Consider the following 22375-nt stretch of genomic DNA (forward strand, 5'->3'; position numbering starts at 1 on the left):
TGATTGCCTCGTGTTCAAGTTTACGCTACAGAACGAACTTCAAAAGTTATTTCACTCCAGCCTATGAGACCGCTGTTTTACTAAATGGATACAACAGGTGTCAAATATAGATGTGATCGTTTTGTTATGACAATTGAATACAAGGAACTGTACAAGAGGTAGATAAATTTGATGGGTGAACTTGAAGCACCGGCTTATGAACGCACACGCGCGCGTATCCCATCGATGGCCTTGGCGTGTGAATTTCGTTGGCTCTGCGGTAAAAAAACATGTCTTCTGTCACGATGCCCCGCCCACTTCTTGGTCACCAAGGCAACGAGTCAGAGGTCATCGATCTCCTTTGATCTTTTTGCATTTCACCTTGTTCTAAACTCGTTCCAAATGGTTGGCCCACCGGCCGATGCGAACCGTCCGTCGACATGTAACCAAAAAAAAAAAAAAAAACTCGAAAGAAACGGAAACTCATATTGATAACCGTGAACATGTTGTTGCAATCGAAGGCCCGACCTCTCGACAGAGATTCGTTTTGTTACTCACAAGAAAATATTACGGAAGAGTTCAACCTTTCACCCGAGAAAAATGAGGAAGGTTGAAGTTTAAGTGCACGTAAGTTGAATGCGTCGGTCGATACCATCCATCACTGGAGAACAATGACTTCTAAAACTGCTTCAGGTCAACCATATGGTCACAGCACAAAAGTCTCCCGGTCACTTTTGATTATTGTTCAAAGTTAACTGTAACGTGTGAAAATTAACTGGGTTTTTGCACAGGGACTCTTTGTCAGGAATTTCAACTCACATTTTAGCAATCGAAAGCTTGGCAGGGAAGTTGAAGCCACTCCCTGGAAATTTTATTGCCCGCCTACGCTCATCAATGCTCGACCTTCCGTCTCGTGCTTTAAAAAACTGGGAATTTTTTAGTGTAGATGTAGGTATAACAGTTAAGTTGAACATACCAAAAGGTATTAATACAGATTATCTCCAAAAAGAAACATACATTCTGAACACATTCACCTGTTATTCACACGCAAAAAATATTTCCTCGTCTGTCGAGCGTCGGAACTAATTGAGCATTTCTTGGTATCATCGCGGGAAATTGCTTGCATTCGTGCGCAGACGTGACGACGTGCCAGTGCGGCACTTGAACTTGTTGAATGTTCGGAATAGGTGCGCTTTGAGGGCGAACTAGGGAGCCACAATGGCAAGCAACGTTGTGTCTCGTGAATGGCTTAGCTCAATGTGTCACTGCGCAGCGTTCAAAGAGATTGGATGGCAAACTCTTGTCCCATTGAAACATGTTGCATCACATATAAGTTCATGGCACGACCTCAAGCCCCTGGGCCTTCTCCACTAGCGAAGGCTCAAAATACAAAAAAGGGGGCTACACAAAAGAAGAACAAGTTTTGTGTAAACAATCTTTCAGAAATGTCATGACTTATTACACTCGATTCTCAACCAACTGAAGGTGATGCTCATCACAAAAGACCAAGTCGTTCATTTCGATCGCTGGTCGGTTCAGCAACCTCGATATGTTATCTAAGGCCATCAAAATCATCAAAGATCCGTATTTTGTTCTTATTGGGTTTATCTTTCACTCCAAATTAGTTTTCAGGGCTCTTGACGAGGTCTGCAAGTTGTGTATATTTTTTTTTTTGCAGATGTCTAACTTAGTTGAGTCATTTTCTGACTCCGGAAGGCTTGTGCATGCGTCACGCGTCGGTTAACACTTCGGTGGCATCAGGATGCACAGTGAGGTCAAGTATTGACAATGGCAATGGTCGATAACCTTGGCCCGGCTTGAGTGACCCTACCATGACCCTACCCCTTGTTTGGCCTCGTCTGTCTTTAATTGGCGTGTTGTATCTTACATATGTTTGTCACATGTTTGTGCTATCATCATGTCTGTATATGGTCAGTTCATATTTTTTCGGAAGTTACATCAGTGATATAACATGTAAATACTAAATTTATCCTCACTGAGAGAGAGAGAGAGAGAGAGAGAGAGAGAGAGAGAGAGAGAGAGAGAGAGAGAGAGAGAGAGAATAAAAGCTGCACCATGTGGTATATAGTTTGATTCTCGAGAGCATAGATAAAAACAAAGACGCCGGGAGCAGAAATTAATGTCCTACCGTTTCATAGAATCCGCGCCGTTGCTGCGAGGGTTGTTATTTGAGAATGCGCTATGCGGTCGCTCCGACTCATCAAAACCGTTTAAACAGAACTCCACTCTAACGTGTCGCGCACTGTCATTGTTAATGTTATATCATTACCGTTTTTATTTTCTCCCTTGAAATTATTTTTGCATTTGTTTTGTTCCGTGGTTCCAATTAAATTGTTTTTGACTCTGAGTGTCTTTTTTTTTAAATTGTGGCTTTTTGTTTTTAGCATTAATGTCAAAATCTCTTGAAGGAGAAACATTAAAATATCCCCTCTAGCTTAAATAAATGGTAAGCTGCGTGGTTTCCGCCGTCTGTGTCTCATGTCGAGTCGATTTTTTGGCAAACAAAGAAATGTTTACCCAAAGAAAATTGAAGAAAGAAAAACGATGGCGTACTTGGTCGACACGTCGCTGCAGAGTTGGTATAAATACAGAAAGCGTAAGACAAAGTAATCTGAAATCCACTGGTTTTTTTTTATTTCTATATTAAAAGTGATTTTTTTTACATAAAAACTGCGTTTTTGATTGCAAATCTTGCCATGGGCACAATAATAGGTTTCGAGACAACATCGTTTACATTAGCCGACTTTGTCGGTTTACTCAGGGCAGTCCTTTGGACCTTTAATACTTAAAACTCGACTCTCAGTACTAAACTTAATCTGTCGGTGGCATTCAAAAAATAAATAGAAATCAAACTTGACGGGATTATATTTTCAGGGATATTGTATATTTGCCCTTTGATTGTCACTCTCAGTGAGGTAGTCGTGTTACGGTACTGCTCGAACTGTGTCGGCGGCTCCAATCAAACCATACATGATTTGTCGAATTCTGGTCCGACGTACATATGGTCGTGGAAATAATAGAAAAAAATAATCTCCGACTAGATTCAAAAGGGATGGCAGTAACTCTTGATTAGTGTTCTGTAAAGGGAACGCCCGAGCAAACAGGTGACAGGAAAAAAATATTTCACCAATAGACAAAAAAACAGTAAAGTAAAAGGACTTTCAGCCACTTGGTTTGACAGAAGCATTGGGCTATTGACACCACCACCGTTAAATGAAACCCGACGAATTTAAAGCCAAACCACCCAAAATATTTCTTTTAAAGAATTCGCTCTAATAATTATGATTTTTAAAATACCAATTCGGTCTATAACCTGTAAACGTAAGCAGGAACGTCTAACATACACCCGTTTTGTCGAACTGTTCAAAGGCATGAAATACAGAATGTTTGTACAGAAAAAAAAACGACAACTTGAGAAAACATGTCATATTTTAGAGAGCAAAATAGATATATGCAGAAATGACACAATCCCAATCTTCCGTTTTACATAGTCCTATTCAATGTGCACGGCAACGTGTGAGCACATGTTTTGTAACAATAAATATATAACATCGATATAAATACATATCAAAATGACAAATAAATGTTTTTGGGTTTTTTTTTCATTTTCAGCAACTGTAAACCATGTAATGTAGCCTCGCTAGTTCGTTTTTAAGAATTGATACTTCAGCCCTGAGCTTCATGTTCTCTTGTTCCAGGAATGCCGCTCGCAGCGCGATTTCCTCCTCCTTCGCCCTCCTCGCATCGCGGGAACGTTTGGCGGCGTCGTTGTTTTTCCTCCGCCGCTCCCAGTACGCGGCGTCCTTCTTCTCCTCGGGGACGGCGCGCGCTTTCTTCTGCGGTGGCATTGAAGAGTTGGACTGAGATTCTGCGGAGGATCCTTGGGAAGAGTTCGATGACTGGGACTGCTGGGAAGTGTCGCTGCTGCGCCGCTTACGTAACAGTGAACTCAGCGGGAATTTGATGTTCGAGACAGACGACGGGGTCACTGCCGATTCCACGACGCTCGGGTAGAGCGGATAGGCACCGTAAGCGGCGACGGCGGCTGCCGACAGTGCCGCCGGGTCACTGAAACTATACGGGGGTATCCCCGGATGGGAAGGTGGCATCGTAGGTGGGTACGGGTACAGTTTGTAGGGGCTGATCGCACTGGAGATCTTCGGGTAACTGAGATCCAGCGGTTTGTGCGAGATTGCGTTTAGCGTGTCGGCAAACGTCGGTCGACCGTTTGCAATGCTAGCAGATGCACTGCTTGAAGTTATCAGCATAGGTGGGCCGGCTATCATATGACTCTTTCGACCCTCGGTCACGAGACGCCTCTCCCGACGGTGCTTCTCGTCGATTTCCCGCTGATCGTGGCAACGCCGATCACGTTCATCATCCATCGCGAGACGGTCCGCCGTCTTCTCGTCGTTGGCAAATTTCTCCTCTTTTAGTACGCGTTCGTCATTTGTGAGAGTGGCCATTATCCCCGGCTCTGGCAGTTGTTGGTCTATCTTCAAATCTTGACTTATTGATCCGAGAAACTGCAACAGAAAAAAATATATATAGATTACAGCTATGGTAATGTAATATTAGCGGCAAGACTTGACGGAATATAAAAGACAGCGATGGCCGGGCTCCTTGAATGTTCTTTTGTGCACCCGGGTCGAGTTTTATTAATCGCCGGACAAATGCCGTTGTCCCTCCTTTCACACAAACACATATATAACATTACAGTCAACCACTCCGTAACAAACATGTGTTGACACACGACTATGCATATAATGAATCGCAAGACACTCACCTACGACTAAAAGAACTGGCTGTGAAATGTTGTACTTGAGACGCGGAAACAAACAGAATTGGTGTGTGGCTTGGTGCTGTTGATCGGTCACTCTCGAGTCTCTATCGGGTCCTTTTCTGGTCTAACTGCGTGCGGAGCTATTCTACACGTTCTTGCGCTCACAACGTTAGCCAGGTTTCTGAATGTGGTGACCTGATGATAATTTGTTTTGTTGCCTTACACACGGAACACTTACGACCCCAACAATGAAAAGCGGTGGGTGACGTCGATACCGTGACCTTCCTTTAGCGCGCTGGATATGATTATTTAGCAGGGAACCTCCCCGCTTCGTCGACCGTGATTGGTCAGCGCCGAGTCGATGCTCAGCCTCCCCTCCCGTATTTTAATATGTACATGAGATAGAAACTATGATAATACGACAGTTTCGGTGTTGCGTAATTATGGCGGCATTCGGATCTGGAAAACCATGTGCCAATCTTTGCTGGTCGAAAGAACGCCCCCTGTTCCAAAATTCACCACAGCCTACAGCGCTCTCGTCTAGACATAGAACAAGCTGCAAATTAAACGTATGCTATGGGCTTGTTTCCTTGTATTTATGTACAACATTATGCAGACACGTTTTTTCTGCACCGTTTTATATGTTATAAGCTCAAACTGACCTTATGTATTTTTTTCCACGTTTTTGATATTTCAGAATCTGTTTCAATTTTGTAGCCACAGTCTGTCGCAATACGACTCGAAATATATGTTGGCGTGAATGATATATAACAAGTACATTTTAAGCAAGTACGTTATTAGTGACCATGAGGTAATACTTTCCCTTTCCAAGGAAGGCGCGCTTTGCAGCTGCGGGCAGGGCGTGCACGCTCCTCGATTTCGTTTGATTTCAAAGCAACTCCCTCGAGCCAAAGCCAAACAAATGAAAATAAAACATGCAGCGGACAATATGGGTACATACCGCCGCAAACCAAGCCGTGAACTCCCTACCCGACGGCAACTCATTGACTGCATCTATTAGAGACATCTTCAGGAAAACGTAAAGCTTCGAAGATTTATTTAAATATAATTATTGGGATATTTTCCTTTATTCTCATATACGTGCTGCAGTTTATTCATTTCGCAATATCCACTGAAGAACAATACTGGTGCGATGGCGGTCTATACTTCTTTTCCCCCCACCTCGCGTCTGAGCTCGGTCCGTTGCGTCACACAAAAGGCAGCCTGCTGTTTACCAGTGCAAGTCCATGGGAATAGAACACCGCCCACCGAGGTCACATTTAACTCTTCAAACAAGAATTTAAGGTCACAGGCAATTGAGCCGTAAAGTAACGTAACTCGACCAAATTAACAGGAGTCAGTATAGGAGACAGTGGAGAAGACACGGACAGTCAACGTGGATGAAAATTCGTCTTCTCGTCCGTGCTGTTCCCCGGCCGAGCAACACCACCAGGCACTTTTTCCACGGCCAAAATCCGACGTGACTTACTCAGCGTTGCATCATAGAGAGTTCATGTCCAAGGTTAGGCGGTGTGAACTTCCTTCGAAGTTCAACGACTTTAGGTCAACCCCGTCAGGTCCCTGAAACAGTGGGGGATTCGTCACCGACGGATCATTACGCGGACTTATGTCTCGACGTAAACAACTTGGCATAGCGGGCATAATTATGTCTCTATGGCCACCTCAAGGTCATGTTCAAAATAACTCATCAAGGGCGTTCCGCTATTATTGTCAGTCAATTTATCTAATTCAAGTAATTTACCAAGTATACCTACTACGTATGTATGTATGTATGTATGTATGTAGTATGTATGATTGTATGCAACGTTTAGGTATATACATCTCTCTCTCTCTCCCTCTCTCTCTCTCTCTCTCTCTCTCTCTCTCTCTCTCTCTCTCTCTCTCTCTCTCTCTCTCTCTCTCTCTGAATCGCAGTGTGTGGCAGATTTTCATCTTTCTAATTCTCTTCTATTTCCTTCTCGAATTTCCGACTAACGTCCTGTCTTATTTGTCACTGATACCAGCTGCAAATTATTGAAGGGACTGACTCGTCTTCATCACGATTTCTGCAACCTATAATAGTGTCACTGTCAGCGCTAGAGGAAAATACCGCCGCGCCGACAATAGATGTTTAATACCGCACAGCGCCTCCACCATATGCGTTAATTCTTATCGTGGAGACGATACCGGGTATCGGAACGCCGGGAAACGCACATGTTGCGTGTTTTGCGGTGAAAGCACACGCATATCATCGTCACTGCTTGCCGCCATGCTGTGTCGTGTCGCAATGCCGCAGCCAAGGGGACAAACTGCGCGAGCTTCTTCGTTGGAAGGTTGTAGGGGCATTCGAATAATGACCACATTATGATTAACCTGGATGGTGTAAATGATATGACTGTGGATGGCCTCTTGCCTTCGCAACAATCTCGCAATACACTCACCCCGTCTCCCCGGACAGGTCAAGGTGGAACCCGCCTTTTTTGATACCTAAATTATTTTTATGTACACAAGTGTTGGGCAATGACCCTGAAACATTGCAGAATAGTTGTGTGTGAATGGTTTCTCTGTGCTCATCAGCATTCTTACTTGCCAGGGCCCAAGAATTCTGTGAGCAATGTTATCTTAAGGCCCCGGACCGCGCATACCATGGCCGCCACATGCTGTTCAACTCTGTCATAGGTTGCGTCAGGTTCAAGTCTACATGCTTATCAGCCGTAATCATGACCTCACCCGATGTTTGCGCTCCTTCACGGCCAATGCCATTAGGGTAGAGTGTTATTTATTGGGCAAAGACAACTTGAAGGCACTTGACCCACAGCGAAAGTTTAAAGTTGTCAAGAGGAGTTGTGAAGAGAGAGAGAGAGAGAAAAAATGAAGTTCAATTCATGCAACGTTTAACCAGTTGCTACTTGAACAACGAAGTCGGTTTAGAAATGCCCCTCTCCCTCAAAACGATAAATAAAGTTACAGTTAGACCGATAAGCACTTTGGAATTGCAAAGTAGGAAATCAGTGAAAGTTGACGGATACCCAAATATGCGAAGCAAAGTGTTAAAGTTGCAGGTATCGCTCCATTAATTTTGATGACGGCATCGTCCTTGCATTCAAATCACAAACATCGCTGTGACACAACGGTTGAAAAGTGACCCTAATGACCTTTTTTGTGTTTTATTTAGGGTAACGTAGGCAAGGACAAGTCCACACACCTTACACGCCTTTTGAAACGCCCGGGATCGTCAGTTTTACCTTAACAACCTGATAAAGGTAACGGAACTCTAAATAAAATCGTGGGGTTTTTTTTGCCAGTTTTCTATAAATTAAACTGAAACAAAACTAAAATGAAAAGCTATAGTAAAAGAAAAAATGAACAACCAAGACAAATTTGTTTGTTTTCATCGGTGAAGGTTGGAGTCAAGACTTTTTAAATATGGACAAACCACGGAAAAAGCTTGGCCTTGCCCGCTACAGCCAATCTTGCGCGACGGGCGTGGTTAGCATTCACCTCGCTTGCGCTTGCCAAAACCGGGCATGCATTACCGCTGACGATCGACATGGGCCAAATGAATTTTAGTATGGTGGTAACAAATTCACCGTGACCGTAACACTGTGATCCAATGAGTGGGCATTTTGCCACCATTTGATTTTCCACCTTCAAAGTTCATTCATACTATCAGATTAAAGTCTCGGAGACCTGAGTCTTGGACTCGAGAAATACCTCAATGCTTTGCTGGGGTACAGCAAATGTGGGCTCATTTTTCAAGCTTTCGGGAAACTCTCGAGTTAACCACCTTACATTTCATTTGACAGAAAAGATTTAAGTTTTACGATTGTGTAGCCACAGAACTTGAAAGCGTCGGTGGTTTTGAAGGTCGTTAAACCTGAATTGAACTTGCCCTTGTTATCCAATTTGAAAATACCTGCGCGGTGCCCCCCCCCCCGATTTTTTATCTTCGATCATGAAAGAGAAACCTTTACATTTTCCATGAGCAAAGTATGAGCAAAAGTTTTAAAAACCTTTCAATTTCGACGTTTATATATATATGCCCATATATCGGATTTTTATTCCCTGTATCGAGGACCGAACCAATCTTTTTTCCACAGCACTGGTGACATGTTATTGCCACAACAAACTAATTTATAAGCGAGCAATATGTTTTTTTTTTTCGAGTAGCGTGAACGGTTTAAAAACATTACCCAACCAGACGCACATTAGCATTGCTTTAGCCTAGAGTGACTAAAAAAGTATCGCGGCATTGCCTTGAACGCATTTTGATTGAGAAATTGTGTGATTTTTTAAATGTTACTTCGCTTTGTCTAAATGTCAGGCTTCGCGTTCCCATGGAAATGAACGCGTAATACGCTGTTTTTAGTTTGATTATGAACCTATTAGTGCGACCCAAGGCTTTGTCGAGACGGACAGTGGTGTCATTACTCATTGTTTTCCTGTGTTAGTGGGCTGGAGCTAGACTAACAATCCAGTGCCATTCTAAATTAGGCAACTGTGAACATTGAATATCCGTGATTTGAGTTTCCTCGGAGGGCCGCTATTGTTTACGAGGTAGCTGCCAATTATTTCGCTTCTTTGCAAAAATAATGAAGTCACCGGCCGTACAGTTTGTGTGAGCCAATGCCAGCGTAATGATTACGTGACGTGTTTGCTAAGGTCATGAAAGGACATATGCTGACGTTCCAGGATGCACACCATGTGATTTCGGCGTTTCATTGACATCAACAACAGTGACGTCACGTGTTGACTGAATTCGCCTAACATTGCGTATAATTGGTCCACGGGTGTTGTGACCGATTTCAGTCATGACTCGGACAATTTTTAATTTGTCACCGTTTCTAGGTGACTGTCCCTACTGCACCCTGGGGCACGTCATTTCGAGAGGTGTTTTGCCACATAACTGAACTAAATTTCCCCAAAACGCGACAAAGACAGCTACGTAATGGGGGTCTTCTTTGCCATTATTCGGAAATACTTGATCAGAAACAAACTGTTTGGTGTTGACCACAGTGTATAAGAATGGACAAGTCGACGCCAGGACAGGCCAGGGCATTCATATAATAAATAAAAGTTGTTGGTTTGCTGCCAGTAGTAGCGATAACCACTTTACTGTTAAGATCGAGTTTACCAGCTTTTTCTGCAGGGAACAACAATTGCTCCATTTCAAGTGGAAAATTACTAAGTTTTCTTTCTGTTCGAGAGGGGGGATAATCGTTTTCTTTCGTAAACTGTAATTTAAAAGTGCAGACTGTATTTACTGTGCGCACGAAAAGGTGACCGATACCAATTATCGCATAAACACCGGCATTTGAACAGGAAGCACGCTTTTGGCTATGGCCAACTCCAGGTACAATTGACCGCATTATTCTCGCTGCAGATAGAAGGTTTGAGAGGAATAGCTTGCATTGTATTACGCATTCCTTGTAAACCTTTCATCGCTCGGCAGTTCTTTAATCCTATCGTTTGCGACTTCAAACGCTAGAACCTGGGGACGGGAAATGAGGTTGTAAAAGGTTAATGATCGCGTACCATTTCCCCCATTGTAGGCTAATCCCAGAGTTCTTGTCCTACGGTGACGTCGTTATGAAAAAAGCCGGTTACTCTACACAATATAGCAACCTTGAAAGACAGACCAAGTCCCCTTTTTGTCCATGGAGAGACCCAGTTCAAACATCCGACTTAACTTCTAGAATCGGATATTTATGTAACATTACATGCCCTCTTTGGAATGCCTTTATTTGAGATAGTCAATAACGTTTCGGTTATTTCACTTTAGTGCAAGGTCTCAGTCCTCCGTAAATTTCTGTAGATCCATTGATACCGTAACAAGGAGAAATTGTCGGCCTCTGTTGGGCTGACTTGTAAAGAAAGGGTAGAGCAGAGAACCTCATTCGGCGGTCAGGGGCTGCATGTAAACAATGTTGGCATAATGTCAACAAAAAACGTTAACGTAGTAGCAGCAGCAGCAATAACAACAACAACAACAACATCATCATCATCATCGTCATCATCATAATCATCATCATCATCATTATTTTCATCACCATCATTATCATCATCATCATCATCGTCATCGTCGTCGTTGTCGTCGTCATCTTTGTATTGTTGTTACTAAAGCTGGCAATTGGCAGTATCAATTTCGCTAAAAAATGAATTTGAAACATGTACATCATCACAACACGTACGGTGTCTTTCTGATCGAACTGTGGTCCCTATTGCGTCTCCTTCACGACAAGATTCTGTGAATATAAGACCATATTTTCTATTTTACAGATATCATGATACTATTCTCAGCAATAATTGACATCATAATAGCCACAAATGAATACATGCATTAAAGCTTTCAAATAGTTGATATCATAGGCGCTTTAAAGACTTATGTCAGTCAATTTAGTGTCCCTGTTTTGTAGCTATAAATTTCCACTTCTCGTAAAGTCTCGTAAAATCTGAGACATATTAGCGTCTTTTACCGTCAGTTTAAACGGGAGTCGCACCTCTCTGATGAAAATGGTTTATTTTGGGGCGTTTTGAACATTGTATCAGTAATTATGGCCTATTGACTGTGTGATTGTCGTTTTAGCTTTGCAGCTCTAAGCTCTAGTCGATATTTAAGGTATCACTGATATATAGCCTGTATGGGCGAACGGCGGGAGGGAGTGATAGCTTTTTCTAGCGTCTTGATACTGATGTTGGCAAACCATTAGCAAAGAAAACAATGAATGGCAAAGTGATGAAGCTCTAATAGGCAAGTAGAGTGCTCGTTAGACCTAGCTCAATAAAAGAACACCTCATAAGATCTTTTAAAGACTTTCCATGTGCTCGGGATTGATCACTGCCGCCTGTATCGATCGCCCTGTTCTGGTATCAATAAAAAAAAGGTGTAAAAGAGGAAAAAAGCAATATAACGCGTCCCAAATAAACATCAAATGAGAGAGAACACTCATCTTGGGCTGTTATGCCACATTTGCAATGAGAGAGAGTGTAAAGTGCGCGGAAATTATGTGGACGGTTATGGAGAGCAAATCATGGAAAAAGTCAGTAGGCGCTGTTGATAAGTTGTTAAAAGATGTTACAGTATACTGGTGATCTCACCACAGGCGACCCATTAAGTATTACTGAGTTTTTCACAGTTTTCTCTATCATTTTCTCTTCTTTCTTCATGCTCTGAATGATCGGAGTAAATAAAATAAATGGTTATATAACCTAACCTAGCCTCTGTGACTCTTTATTTAATTTACACTCCATTACAAGGACGTATATCTCTCATACACACATGTTGTGATTAATTCGTCAACACAACTAATTATGCTAATCCGTGGACTTATCAGAGGTTAGTCAACATCGGAAAGATAGTGATGTTAATGACCATTCCTATCTTTCGCGATGTTGACTAACCCGTAAAATCCCTGATAAGTCCACGGATTAGCACAATTAGTTGTGTTGACTAATTAATCACAACATGTGTGTATGAGAGATATACGTCCTTGTAATGGAGTGTAAGATAAATAAAGAGTCACAGAGGCTAGGTTAGGTTATATAAACCATTTATTTTATTTATTCCGATCATTCAGAGCATGAAGAAAGAAGAGAAAATGATAGAGAAAACTGAAAAACTCAGTAATACTTAATGGGTCGCCTGTGATCTCACTTGACGATGCATAGTTTGAATTGTATAGCCCGTGGGTAATGACAATGAAACGCATATTTATACACCTCGCTGTGCAATGGGCGTAAACAGGTATCAAACTGATATTACTGCTGTGGTGTTTTCATTGCTATCTCAGCTTGGAGCTGTCAAAGGCAAAATTGAAACAAGGGGGGGGGGGGTTCCATTACTACCAACGATTGTGTACTGAAGAACAATGACACTGAGCTGCATGTGACATTGTAGTTATGGACTACCTGCGACGTTTTAAGGTCGTCGTTTGTATCGAACACCAGAGATGGCCCCTATCCGCTCAGGCCAAGGTTAGGTCGCGCATTGAAAGAAATGGCCATCGATTGCGTAGGATGACCCGATTGTCCGCACCTAAACTGCTGAAATCACCTTGTCGTCATCGAGATTGAATGATTTATTCGTAGAGGGCGGAATATGTAGGCTGACACACATGGCAGCTATGTGAACTGTTGTTTGACTTCTAGTCAAGACCAATATGGGGTCAGGAGTTTTGTCGTGGTCTGACCAAGTCTCAAATGAGGACCAACTTTCGGATAAAGCACAGTCAATGTATGATTTTACAGCGTGCTTTTCGTTATTTTGTTCCTTGTGTCTATGAAACGAGATATTGTTGAAGGGTTATAATCTTTTCTACAACTTTACAATTGTCTGATGTACCGCATTATTACGCGCGGGGTTTTTTTGGTCGTTTCGTGACGGGACGGTGTCACTTTTGCGCGGCACTGCAGCACAGAGTGTCCGTTGATTTTACGGCAAATTTGCCGTTAATGAGCCTAGCCGGAATGTCTATATGTGGGGGACTTCCACCAGTTTCGTTAAACATTACGTTAATGACTGTGAAGGGAGCGTAATAGCCGAGATCACTTCTGCATGATTGCGTTCAGAGTATCCATTCTGAACTTGACAAGCCTATCATTCAAAATGGAAGAAAGCGGAGTGTTCTGGAGTAGGCGATGGAAAAAAAGAAGCCAAGCAGGACAAAAAAGTCAATAATGATTCTTGAACTGAAGTTGTAATGTGTGAAAAGGGCAAAAGTCCCTTCGATTCAAAGGTAAAAAAAACCGTTAAGGTGTGCGAAGAGATGAACGCTAGTGTAATCGGCTATTCAATTTAAGAGAGCGTCGCGACGGATTACGCATGCTGAGACGACAGTTTAAGTGGGATCCAATAGACAATGATGTCGCTTTCCCAACATTGCCCTCGGCGACGGGGCCAATAAGGTCAACGGCTGGGCTATAGCGACCACTTGTATGTTGATTTCCCACTTCCCTGGCCGTATAGGATCCCAAGCATTTAGCATGTGGTAGACGATTTCTCATTTCGCAAACCTGGAAACACGTCTGACCTAGACCTTTTAGGAGACAATTAACACTACAGAGACGAGCCATTCATCCTAGACCTTGTTCGATGAGTGCGGGCCGCCATATAATTAACGAGGGTGAAGTTCACGGTCCACGTCACGTCAATTTGTGCAAAGTGTGGGCCAAAAAGTTATATTGTTCAAATTCGATATCGCATGTTACAAGTAGAAAAGCAAATCTTTCACCTTTGTATAGGAGGTTGGACCGACCACGTGCTGTGATTTACGATTGTCCCCCGAACTTTGTGATATCTGTATTTTGATATTTCAAACCGTCTCACAGACAACATTTTCTCGGTATTACAATCTCTCAGCTTTCATTTAGTAGTGTACCGAGAACCCTCTTCGAATATCAGATTGTAAGTGAACGTGCTTCCGTATACTGAAGCCAATATAACAAACTGATGCATTGTACCGATTTGCCGTCGATGCATTCCTACGCGATGAGATCACAATGCAAGACAAAGCTGACACTATAATAATGGCAATTATTCTCAATGCCGCTAAGTAGCCCCTATCAAAAAGCTAATAACATTTTTTTTGTGATTGGAGTCGATTGGCAGAGATTTGCTACAGAACGCCACCACAACTGCTCCTTTGCGATGCAAAATAGTGACTTGTAAATTTCAAGAAGATGGTAGCGTTAATCTCATACAATCGAAACACCAAACTCTAGATTTAAAGCTCCATAAGCTGTATCTTTTAGCTATTTTCTTCAGAACTTTTGTTTGTGGTTTCCCTACACTTTCTGCATTGAATCCCTAAACTGTAATTTAAAGCCAAGTATTTAGCATATCAACACAATCTATATGAGATAATCTACATTGTTATTGTTAAAAATTGTATTCAAGTCCGGACTAGAATTCATTTGTAAACAATAAACAATGATCACGTACACACTTACAAGCTGTGTTGACAAAAAGAATACTCGAACTTTCAGCATGACAAACGGATTAGGGTCAGACACGGTAGTTGATATACAGAAGCAGAATACTGAAATACTTGCCACAAGTTACAGCTTATGTCCCTTAAAGGTGCTGATTTGTTAATTTTTTTTTCACGAATTCACTTTATAAATATTTACCTAATTGTCAAAGTTCATCAAATATGCAATGTAATTGTTGAACATACCTATATCTCACCATCAAGTATAAGTTTCACCATGGAGCGTGAAGCAGGACTCGCCATGGGACCCTCGCCTATATTCCAGGTATGTAAGCGGTCTGAAATCACCAAAGTGCGCCGGCAATCTGCGCCGGCGCATTTCAAACTGCGCCCCCATTTTGCGCCGGTATATTGCGCCGCCCAAACTGCGCCCTTAGGCCTACTCTGCGCCAAAACACTTCCGAGTGTCACAACATCGAGTAGTCGCACTTGCGTAGCAGGACGCTTTGGCAGTGCAGACTGTAGATATTAAAATCCGTGCCCTAAAAAATGCAGCTCGAAAAATGATATGACATGTTTTCACGGAGTCTCGGAGGTACGAGACCATGTTATGTTTGTATGGGACGGATTACACTCACTTGGCGGTATCGTGGCTTGGCCTCAGCAGCAGTCAAAATTTGTGAATTTTGCATCTCCATAAAGGCCAGGGACTTGATACCCGGGATCAAGTTAATCCCGTTCACCTTTGACATCCACGGACGGGATCGAATGTTTATGTCTGTGTAAATTACGGTCACGATTAGTGTGCACAGGAGGTTGTACACAGGCCAATGTGTTGACATGCAAACACCAGATTATACGACACTGAATATAACGGCAAGACCAGTAGGCCTATACATGTACAGAGAAACAACGTTTCATGAAGCCCACAATTCTTGTAGCAATAATAGGTGTACTTCAACAGAAATGACAAAGGTACAGTCAATCCACGACGCCGCTGCAACTGGCGTTATTACGTTCCGAATTCGGCTTACCCGGGGCTCTGGCTGCAACTGTACAATTATTGCAGCTAAACGATAGCGTAGATGTCGTGCCATTGCCAAGATACTCTGCTGTTTCCGATCGTTTTGTCTACAGAACTACTAAAAACTCTCTCATTCGACAAGAAAAATAATTACGGTTTGAAATCGGTGCATTAATTTATATTTATAAAAATAATAAAATGTGACATCACCGATCATAAGAAACGTGGTGTTGAAGAACATATATTTTTTGAACAGAAGACTACGGCGTCCATTTTCTGTAAGTATACATGTAATCTAACTTTAGCAAACTTGCAAGTCAAACATCCGAAGAGTAACGTCAATAATTTTGGTTTTGTTCTACTCATGTTATAAAATAAGTCAAATTTCGGGAAAGTATCTGTACATTTTCGATATCTGTGCAGCGCAAATGTGTAAACCGACCCTGCATTTATCCATCCTAAAGACCATGATCAGTTCGCGACTGCAGAAACCCCCCCCCCTCCCTCCCCCCCCTCTCTCTCTCTCCCTCTCTCCTCCCTCTCTTCTCTCTCTCTCTCTCTCTCTCTCTCTCTCTCTCTCTCTCTCTCTCTCTCTCTCTCTCTCTCTCTCTCTCTCTCTCTCTCTCTCTCTCTCTCTCTCTCTCTCTCTCTCTCTTTCTCTCCCTCTCTCTCTCCCCCAAAAGTTTAGCCATTTGATGTTTTATTTTGCCGACATTTATTTAACGGTTCACGATCACCGCTCATTTTGATGTCGATTTTGATTTACGAAGTTTCTTCGTGACTAGAGACATGTCACGGCCTGGAGCTAGTTTTCACTATAAAAACATTCTGTGTAAACGTTTTTGCTTCCGAATGGAGGTGACAGGTGACTTCGTGTGTAAAATATTGAATGGCAATATGAATTTCACCTATAGAAAGTCTATGACTTTCAAACTAGTCGCACAACAACAATAAACATGGCGGAGCAACGATACCGACATATTTATTTTCCTCGACCTCTGATGAGAGCGACTCGCTGAAATTTTCCAACCTGGTATGGTAAGTATTTTGGCTTTTCCCCGTGTGCTGGGTTATGTACACGTAAACTAATTATACAAAAGTTGTATTCACTGTAAATCAATAAGCCTTTCGAACACGAAAGATATTCGGATATCTGAACCTCAACATCGGTTACGCAGCTCGAAAGTTATCCTCCGAAACAGGACAGGAACATTGGTCAAAGCCGGATTTTGTATGGTATATAGATATGGAAACACGCAGCTTTTTGTTAGAAAGCATGCAATGCATGATGCTCCCTAGCTTGGTCCTTGGATTGTTTCTTTCCGTCTCGCCCCTACACACCATCAATTGTCTAACAATCACAGGATTCAGTCACATGTGTCTTCAAATTTTGATACATTAATTCTACCGATCATCAAGCACGGAACACATCAAAAAACAATGGTCGCGGCTACGGGTTCAAGGACGTTCACGGGGAGAAACACCACGGATTTGTCGCAGAAGTGTTATGACTAGCTTTATCTGTTTATGGAGAATATGGGCGATCAGCGTATGGTTGCACATCGAATCGACGCCAAGATAAAAATATGATGTCCGAAAAGTTTAGTTTTGTTTTATGCAACTGAGTCATCGCCTTTGTTATCGCCTAAACATCCTCGGGTTTTGTTTTCGGGCAGATTGCAACATGAATATCTTTCCAATGCATAGAGTACGGCCGTTCACGCAATCATAGACCCATGTGCTTTGGCAAACGGGCCAATTTTTTTGTACGTTGGTTAGAAACTAATGACAATATATAGGTGAAGATGTTACATCTGTCAAAGAGTATTGAAGATTAAATTACTTTCATCGATCGACAAAGAAGAGAAAGAATGAGTCAGTGAATATCGAATCATAGACGGGAGAATCGAGGGTTTATGATCAATTGGAACAAAAATATTTCGATTAATTGACTAACACAACCAAAAGGAAATTTTATTCAACTTTGAAAAAGTCACCACCTTTCGTTGGCATAGGATTCCATGGCAATGGACCAACACATGATGTCGTTTAGGTCCTCACAAATCTTCTAAAACGGCACGACGATAGTAACTAAAATGAATGAACGATTAAAAGCCCGTATTTAAATGACACGATATCAGTTGTCGTTTCAATTTTTTTCCTTTCTGTTAGAAACTCCACGATGATGTTTTGGAAATCAAACGGGAAATGCAATATTCTCGGTGCTCCGATTGATCCATCCATTGAGGTAAATTTCACTGCCATGATCCGCCCATGGATGTAAAAAAATCGATGATCCGCCTCAGTAAATATCTGAAGTTTCTACAGGAAACCTCTCGTCCGTTCACGGATCTTTTTTCGTCTTTCATTTTAGTTTCAAGTTGTTTATAGGGTAAGGAAGCTAGAAATCCATCAAACATCGCTCCAGGGTCTATGATCAAAAGTATGAGCGTGTTTTGTCATCAGCTGTCAGCAGGTCGTTTTCCAAACCGCGACAGGGACTCGGAAACCCGCCATAGTGTCACAGGACTCTAGACCTAGATTGTATGTAATTGTGTGCTATCGTTTGGTCAGTTTCAAGGTTAATTGACTCTGAATAACCTAATCACGGTCGTGACTCCTGTTTTTGACATAACTATATAAATAACCATCGGGATTGAGTGTTCACGGCGTTCCCTTTCACTTTGACCAGCACTTTGAATCAGTCTGTGAATCGTACGTCCCAGCCCGATCAATCTCTCGCTGATTTTTAAAAACCTGGTAAATAAAGTTCTTCGTAGTCAGATATAATATTCTATCCTCCATTATGTAAAGATGAATGTCTCATTCATATTTTTATTTAGACGAATATATCAACTTCTTGGTGTTTGGAAATAAGAGTGTTGCAATACTTTCCATCGGGGACTCCAATGATGAATTCACTCAGCTGTTCGCTCATGATACACAGCACTGTACTTCCATGGAGATCGTATCGCTGTTTTCAGCAATGACTTTGATCGTAAGTTTTCATTCGACCAAAGTGATGAAATAAATGCTGACAAGCACTAACTATGTACAGTCCGAGTTCACTTCACATTCTCACTATCGCTCGCACTTTCAAAGTGAGCACGTACACTTCAAGCCCTCACATTCGCTCTCGTAACTTTAGCCTCGCACTTGTCGATTTCCGGTACCCTTTATACCTTACGTCAGGAAGTCAGTCGTAAGGACGGTCGCATTTGCTGTTTGCACGTTAATGAGAGTCTCAGACCCAGTCTCAAATTCACTCGCAAATGTACATCACAAAGCGAAATGGGAGTCTCAAGTTCAGTCGCAAACGTGATCGCACTTTGACTCTTCTATGAACTGAGAGTCTCAGAATCAGTCGCATTCCTTATCATTTGGGTCGTCATGAATTGGAAGTAGCAATTATTGGACGATTCAAAGGTCGCAGAATTAGAGCAAGAATTACGGTCCACGAGGTTCCGATGGGACACTGAGACAGCTAGGACACTCTCGCCATATACTGAGTATAGAGTAACCCTACGAAACTTATAATGGCAGAGATATTTGGCCATCGAAATAGTTTGAGAGTAAAATTTAGCGTCTTTTTTTACTTTGAAAGTATTTACCTTCAAGGTTCGGGTAGAAACTACAAACAGATTCAAAGGTCGATTTAAGATGCAAATGACACTCGACTGGCTCGGAGTTACCTTCCCTCTCGGGTGATGTTATTACATACTTCACATACGTGTCGGAAAAAAATTACTCCCATCCTCCGCATTTTAGTGACACATTTCACCATATTTCCCACGAAAAACATGAATATTTCTTTGAAATCGCCTGACTAAACCAAAATAGACTATTAATACCGTGCTTGACATTTAAACTTCGCAATGGCGCAGAGTAAGGGCGCAGTTTGGGCGGCGCAATATACCGGCGCAAAATGGGGGCGCAGTTTGAAATGCGCCGGCGCAGTTTGCAGGCGCACTTTGGTGATTTCAGACCGCTCACATAGCTCTATATTCCCCATGTAGATCCCGTGTATTAATTTGTATAATATCAGGGCTGGTTCACAGCATCTCAAATTGCCTAAAGTTGCTTAATTGCAAAGTTTCGTTTGTTAATACTGTCGTGATAACGTTAGAGAATTCCCTACAGATTTCATTTCGACCACTTTGTATTTTATTTGGCCTTGAAATCGTAATAGATATTGGCCTAATGGCTCAAGTTCAATAAATATGTAAATGGCAGACGTGTCCACGCGCATGCAAAACAAAAGTCTTGTAAAGCCTACAGGTCATCATCTTCATTACATGTTAGCACTTTGTGTTACGTCCGGTCCGATGTTTTCATGCACATCTTCCTTCTTACAAAAGTTTACTCACAGTATGGAGGGACTGTGGTTTACTTGACATGCTAATGCTACCAGTCCTACTTAATATGCAAAAACGATGGCCAAGGCTTATCAGGTAGAAATCTTTCGCAAAAGATTATATGCATCCATTCAAACGACATTCGACCCGCAACACAATGCCTAGTATATGGCTTTTGTTTTACGTCCGACCATCATATACATAATTTCAATTTGGGACATATATTTTTACCATATTTCATTGTGTTTGGTACTGTTAATTTTGCGGAAAAATGACGTATCTCAAAAAGTGATGATTTTAGCGATTTTTTATCCTGAAAACCGCATCAACCGAACCATGCAAACCAATTTAGAAACCAGTTTTCGACAAAGGACAGTTTTACAGCTATATCAATTTTTTTTGTCAAATCTGATTATGGGCTCTCGAGATCCTGGTCACTTCTTTAAACTCATTAATTTTCCATTAAACGCCAATGGTGCCTAGGGATTGGCGCGCATTGCCGTACCACTAAGATTTACTTTTCGTCTGATTAATGGCAACCACAATACAGCCACATATATGGACAATTCACACTCACAGATGGTCTGAGAGGCAGACAGACAAACAGACGTGTAGACATCGATATCGCTCACGCTGTTGTGTATGAAAATGGATACATGTTAATTTATCATATTTTCGAAAAACAAAGATGACGCGAAAAAAAATTCAGCTAATAAACAAATAAACTAATTAGACTCATCCGTTCTTACCAGACTAAACCTTTTTTGAGGCAAAACAAAAGTCGGCATCGAAGTCGTATCGCGCCCCGACTGCTTCCGAATGTTTTCAGTGCTGGCAGAATCCGCGATTATGAATCTCGACGTTTTCTGGTGACACCAAGATTAGAACGCATGCGCACGCCTTGGCGGTGCATTGTACCAGACCAGTAACCAGACCTGCCACATATGAAACTCTGGAAGATGTACATTGAACCGAATGCGAACTGACTTTGCGCACCCTGTGATAATTCTGCAAACACCACAAAAAGTCTTTGTCACTCAAAGTATACTCCAAAATGGATCAACTTTATACAGTTTTTATAAAGGAAATTGAGTATAATAAAGATCCGTTCAGTTACGTTTAGACGAAGCGGTTTCTTGATACAAAGAGTCTCCTGCGAGATGGCCTCGAACCAGGCAGAATATAGTATGACATGGTCGTCGACAGGTTAACGCAGGGATTGCGGCCATTTTGAATTTCAAATATCGCAAAATGTTCGGCAATTTGTTTCGCTAGTTCCAAACTTTGTACGTAACCCCCGATTTTTATTGTTGATTTGGTAAGAGAATGTTTGAAAGTTGCATTTTGGAAAGCTTGAGAAAGAAGTTCAAGTCTTTCACTTTTGAGGCGCATACTACCTTAAAGTAATGCGCACATCAAAACACAGAGCCTTTGCTGTTGCTCAAACTTTCACAAAGGAAACCTGAGACATTAGTTTCACGATCTAGAGGAAAAATATGGGGTAACCCTGCAATCTTTTGACCAGAGAAACAAAATACTTAGAATTTACAGATATTTGAAATTCAAAATGGCAGCTCCAACCACTTTGAACTCTGGACGATGTGACTTCCGATAACTACAAAGACAAGATGGCGAAACTTCGTTTAATTTATCGGTTTCAAAACGAGTTAACACAATGTGTTAACTCGTTTTGATGTACAGTAGTCTAGAGCAGTAAAGTATTGTGAAATAATCAGAGTGTTCATGGCAGTAAATTCTATACCTCTGACAAGAAGTTTCGCTAGAAGTTCAGACATTTCAATAGTATGCAAAAAATAGCACATAGCAAACATCAGGCTGGAGAGTTCATTGCGAACAATAACTGCTGGCAACGCTTCAGTGGATCAACCATGGTGTTAAAAATCAATGAAGGCATCACATAATAAAGACCCGGTAACTGGGTTCTATTTTTTGTGAAGTTTTGCAAAATTGTACCCTACAATCACGCTAGTTCTATCGTCATACTATGGCCCATTGTAAGGAGTGCATATTAAAACTTTCGCGCTTTTGATTAAAAAAAAAACCAAAACGTTTGGGTGTTTGTCGGCGATTCAGAGGTTTCGTTGTGACTTATTTTCGTGTTCATTTAATCCACTGAGTGCTGTAATTTTTCCACCCTAAATTTTTGTGCAACATTTTACCAATTTTTATGATTTTTTTCTATAATTGTTTTGATAATTTTAATTAAAGCGACGTAACTTTTCAGTAGCTACAGTTTTTATCAAAATTTTGGAAAAAACCTGAA

General features: G+C 41.7%; 1 protein-coding gene across 1 annotated transcript; it reads right to left on the reverse strand.

Annotated features, from left to right (window-relative positions):
• Nucleotides 1-2612: 2612 nt before the first annotated feature.
• LOC139149878 (hepatic leukemia factor-like) lies at nt 2613-5067 on the reverse strand. The gene is made up of 2 exons (XM_070721884.1): nt 4787-5067; nt 2613-4526 (listed from the first exon to the last, which is right to left on the reverse strand). Exon 2 carries the CDS (start codon nt 4464-4466, stop codon nt 3609-3611), a length of 858 nt encoding a protein of 285 aa, XP_070577985.1. The 5' UTR covers nt 4467-4526; nt 4787-5067; the 3' UTR covers nt 2613-3608.
• Between the last annotated feature and the right edge of the window lie 17308 nt (nt 5068-22375).

Source organism: Ptychodera flava, chromosome 14 (genome assembly GCF_041260155.1).
Source record: "Ptychodera flava strain L36383 chromosome 14, AS_Pfla_20210202, whole genome shotgun sequence".
NCBI lineage: Eukaryota > Metazoa > Hemichordata > Enteropneusta > Ptychoderidae > Ptychodera > Ptychodera flava.

Bases quoted from the DNA above. Each gene is read 5' to 3' on its own strand.
- LOC139149878 (XM_070721884.1), bottom strand. From the start codon at position 4,466: ATGGCCACTCTCACAAATGACGAACGCGTACTAAAAGAGGAGAAATTT.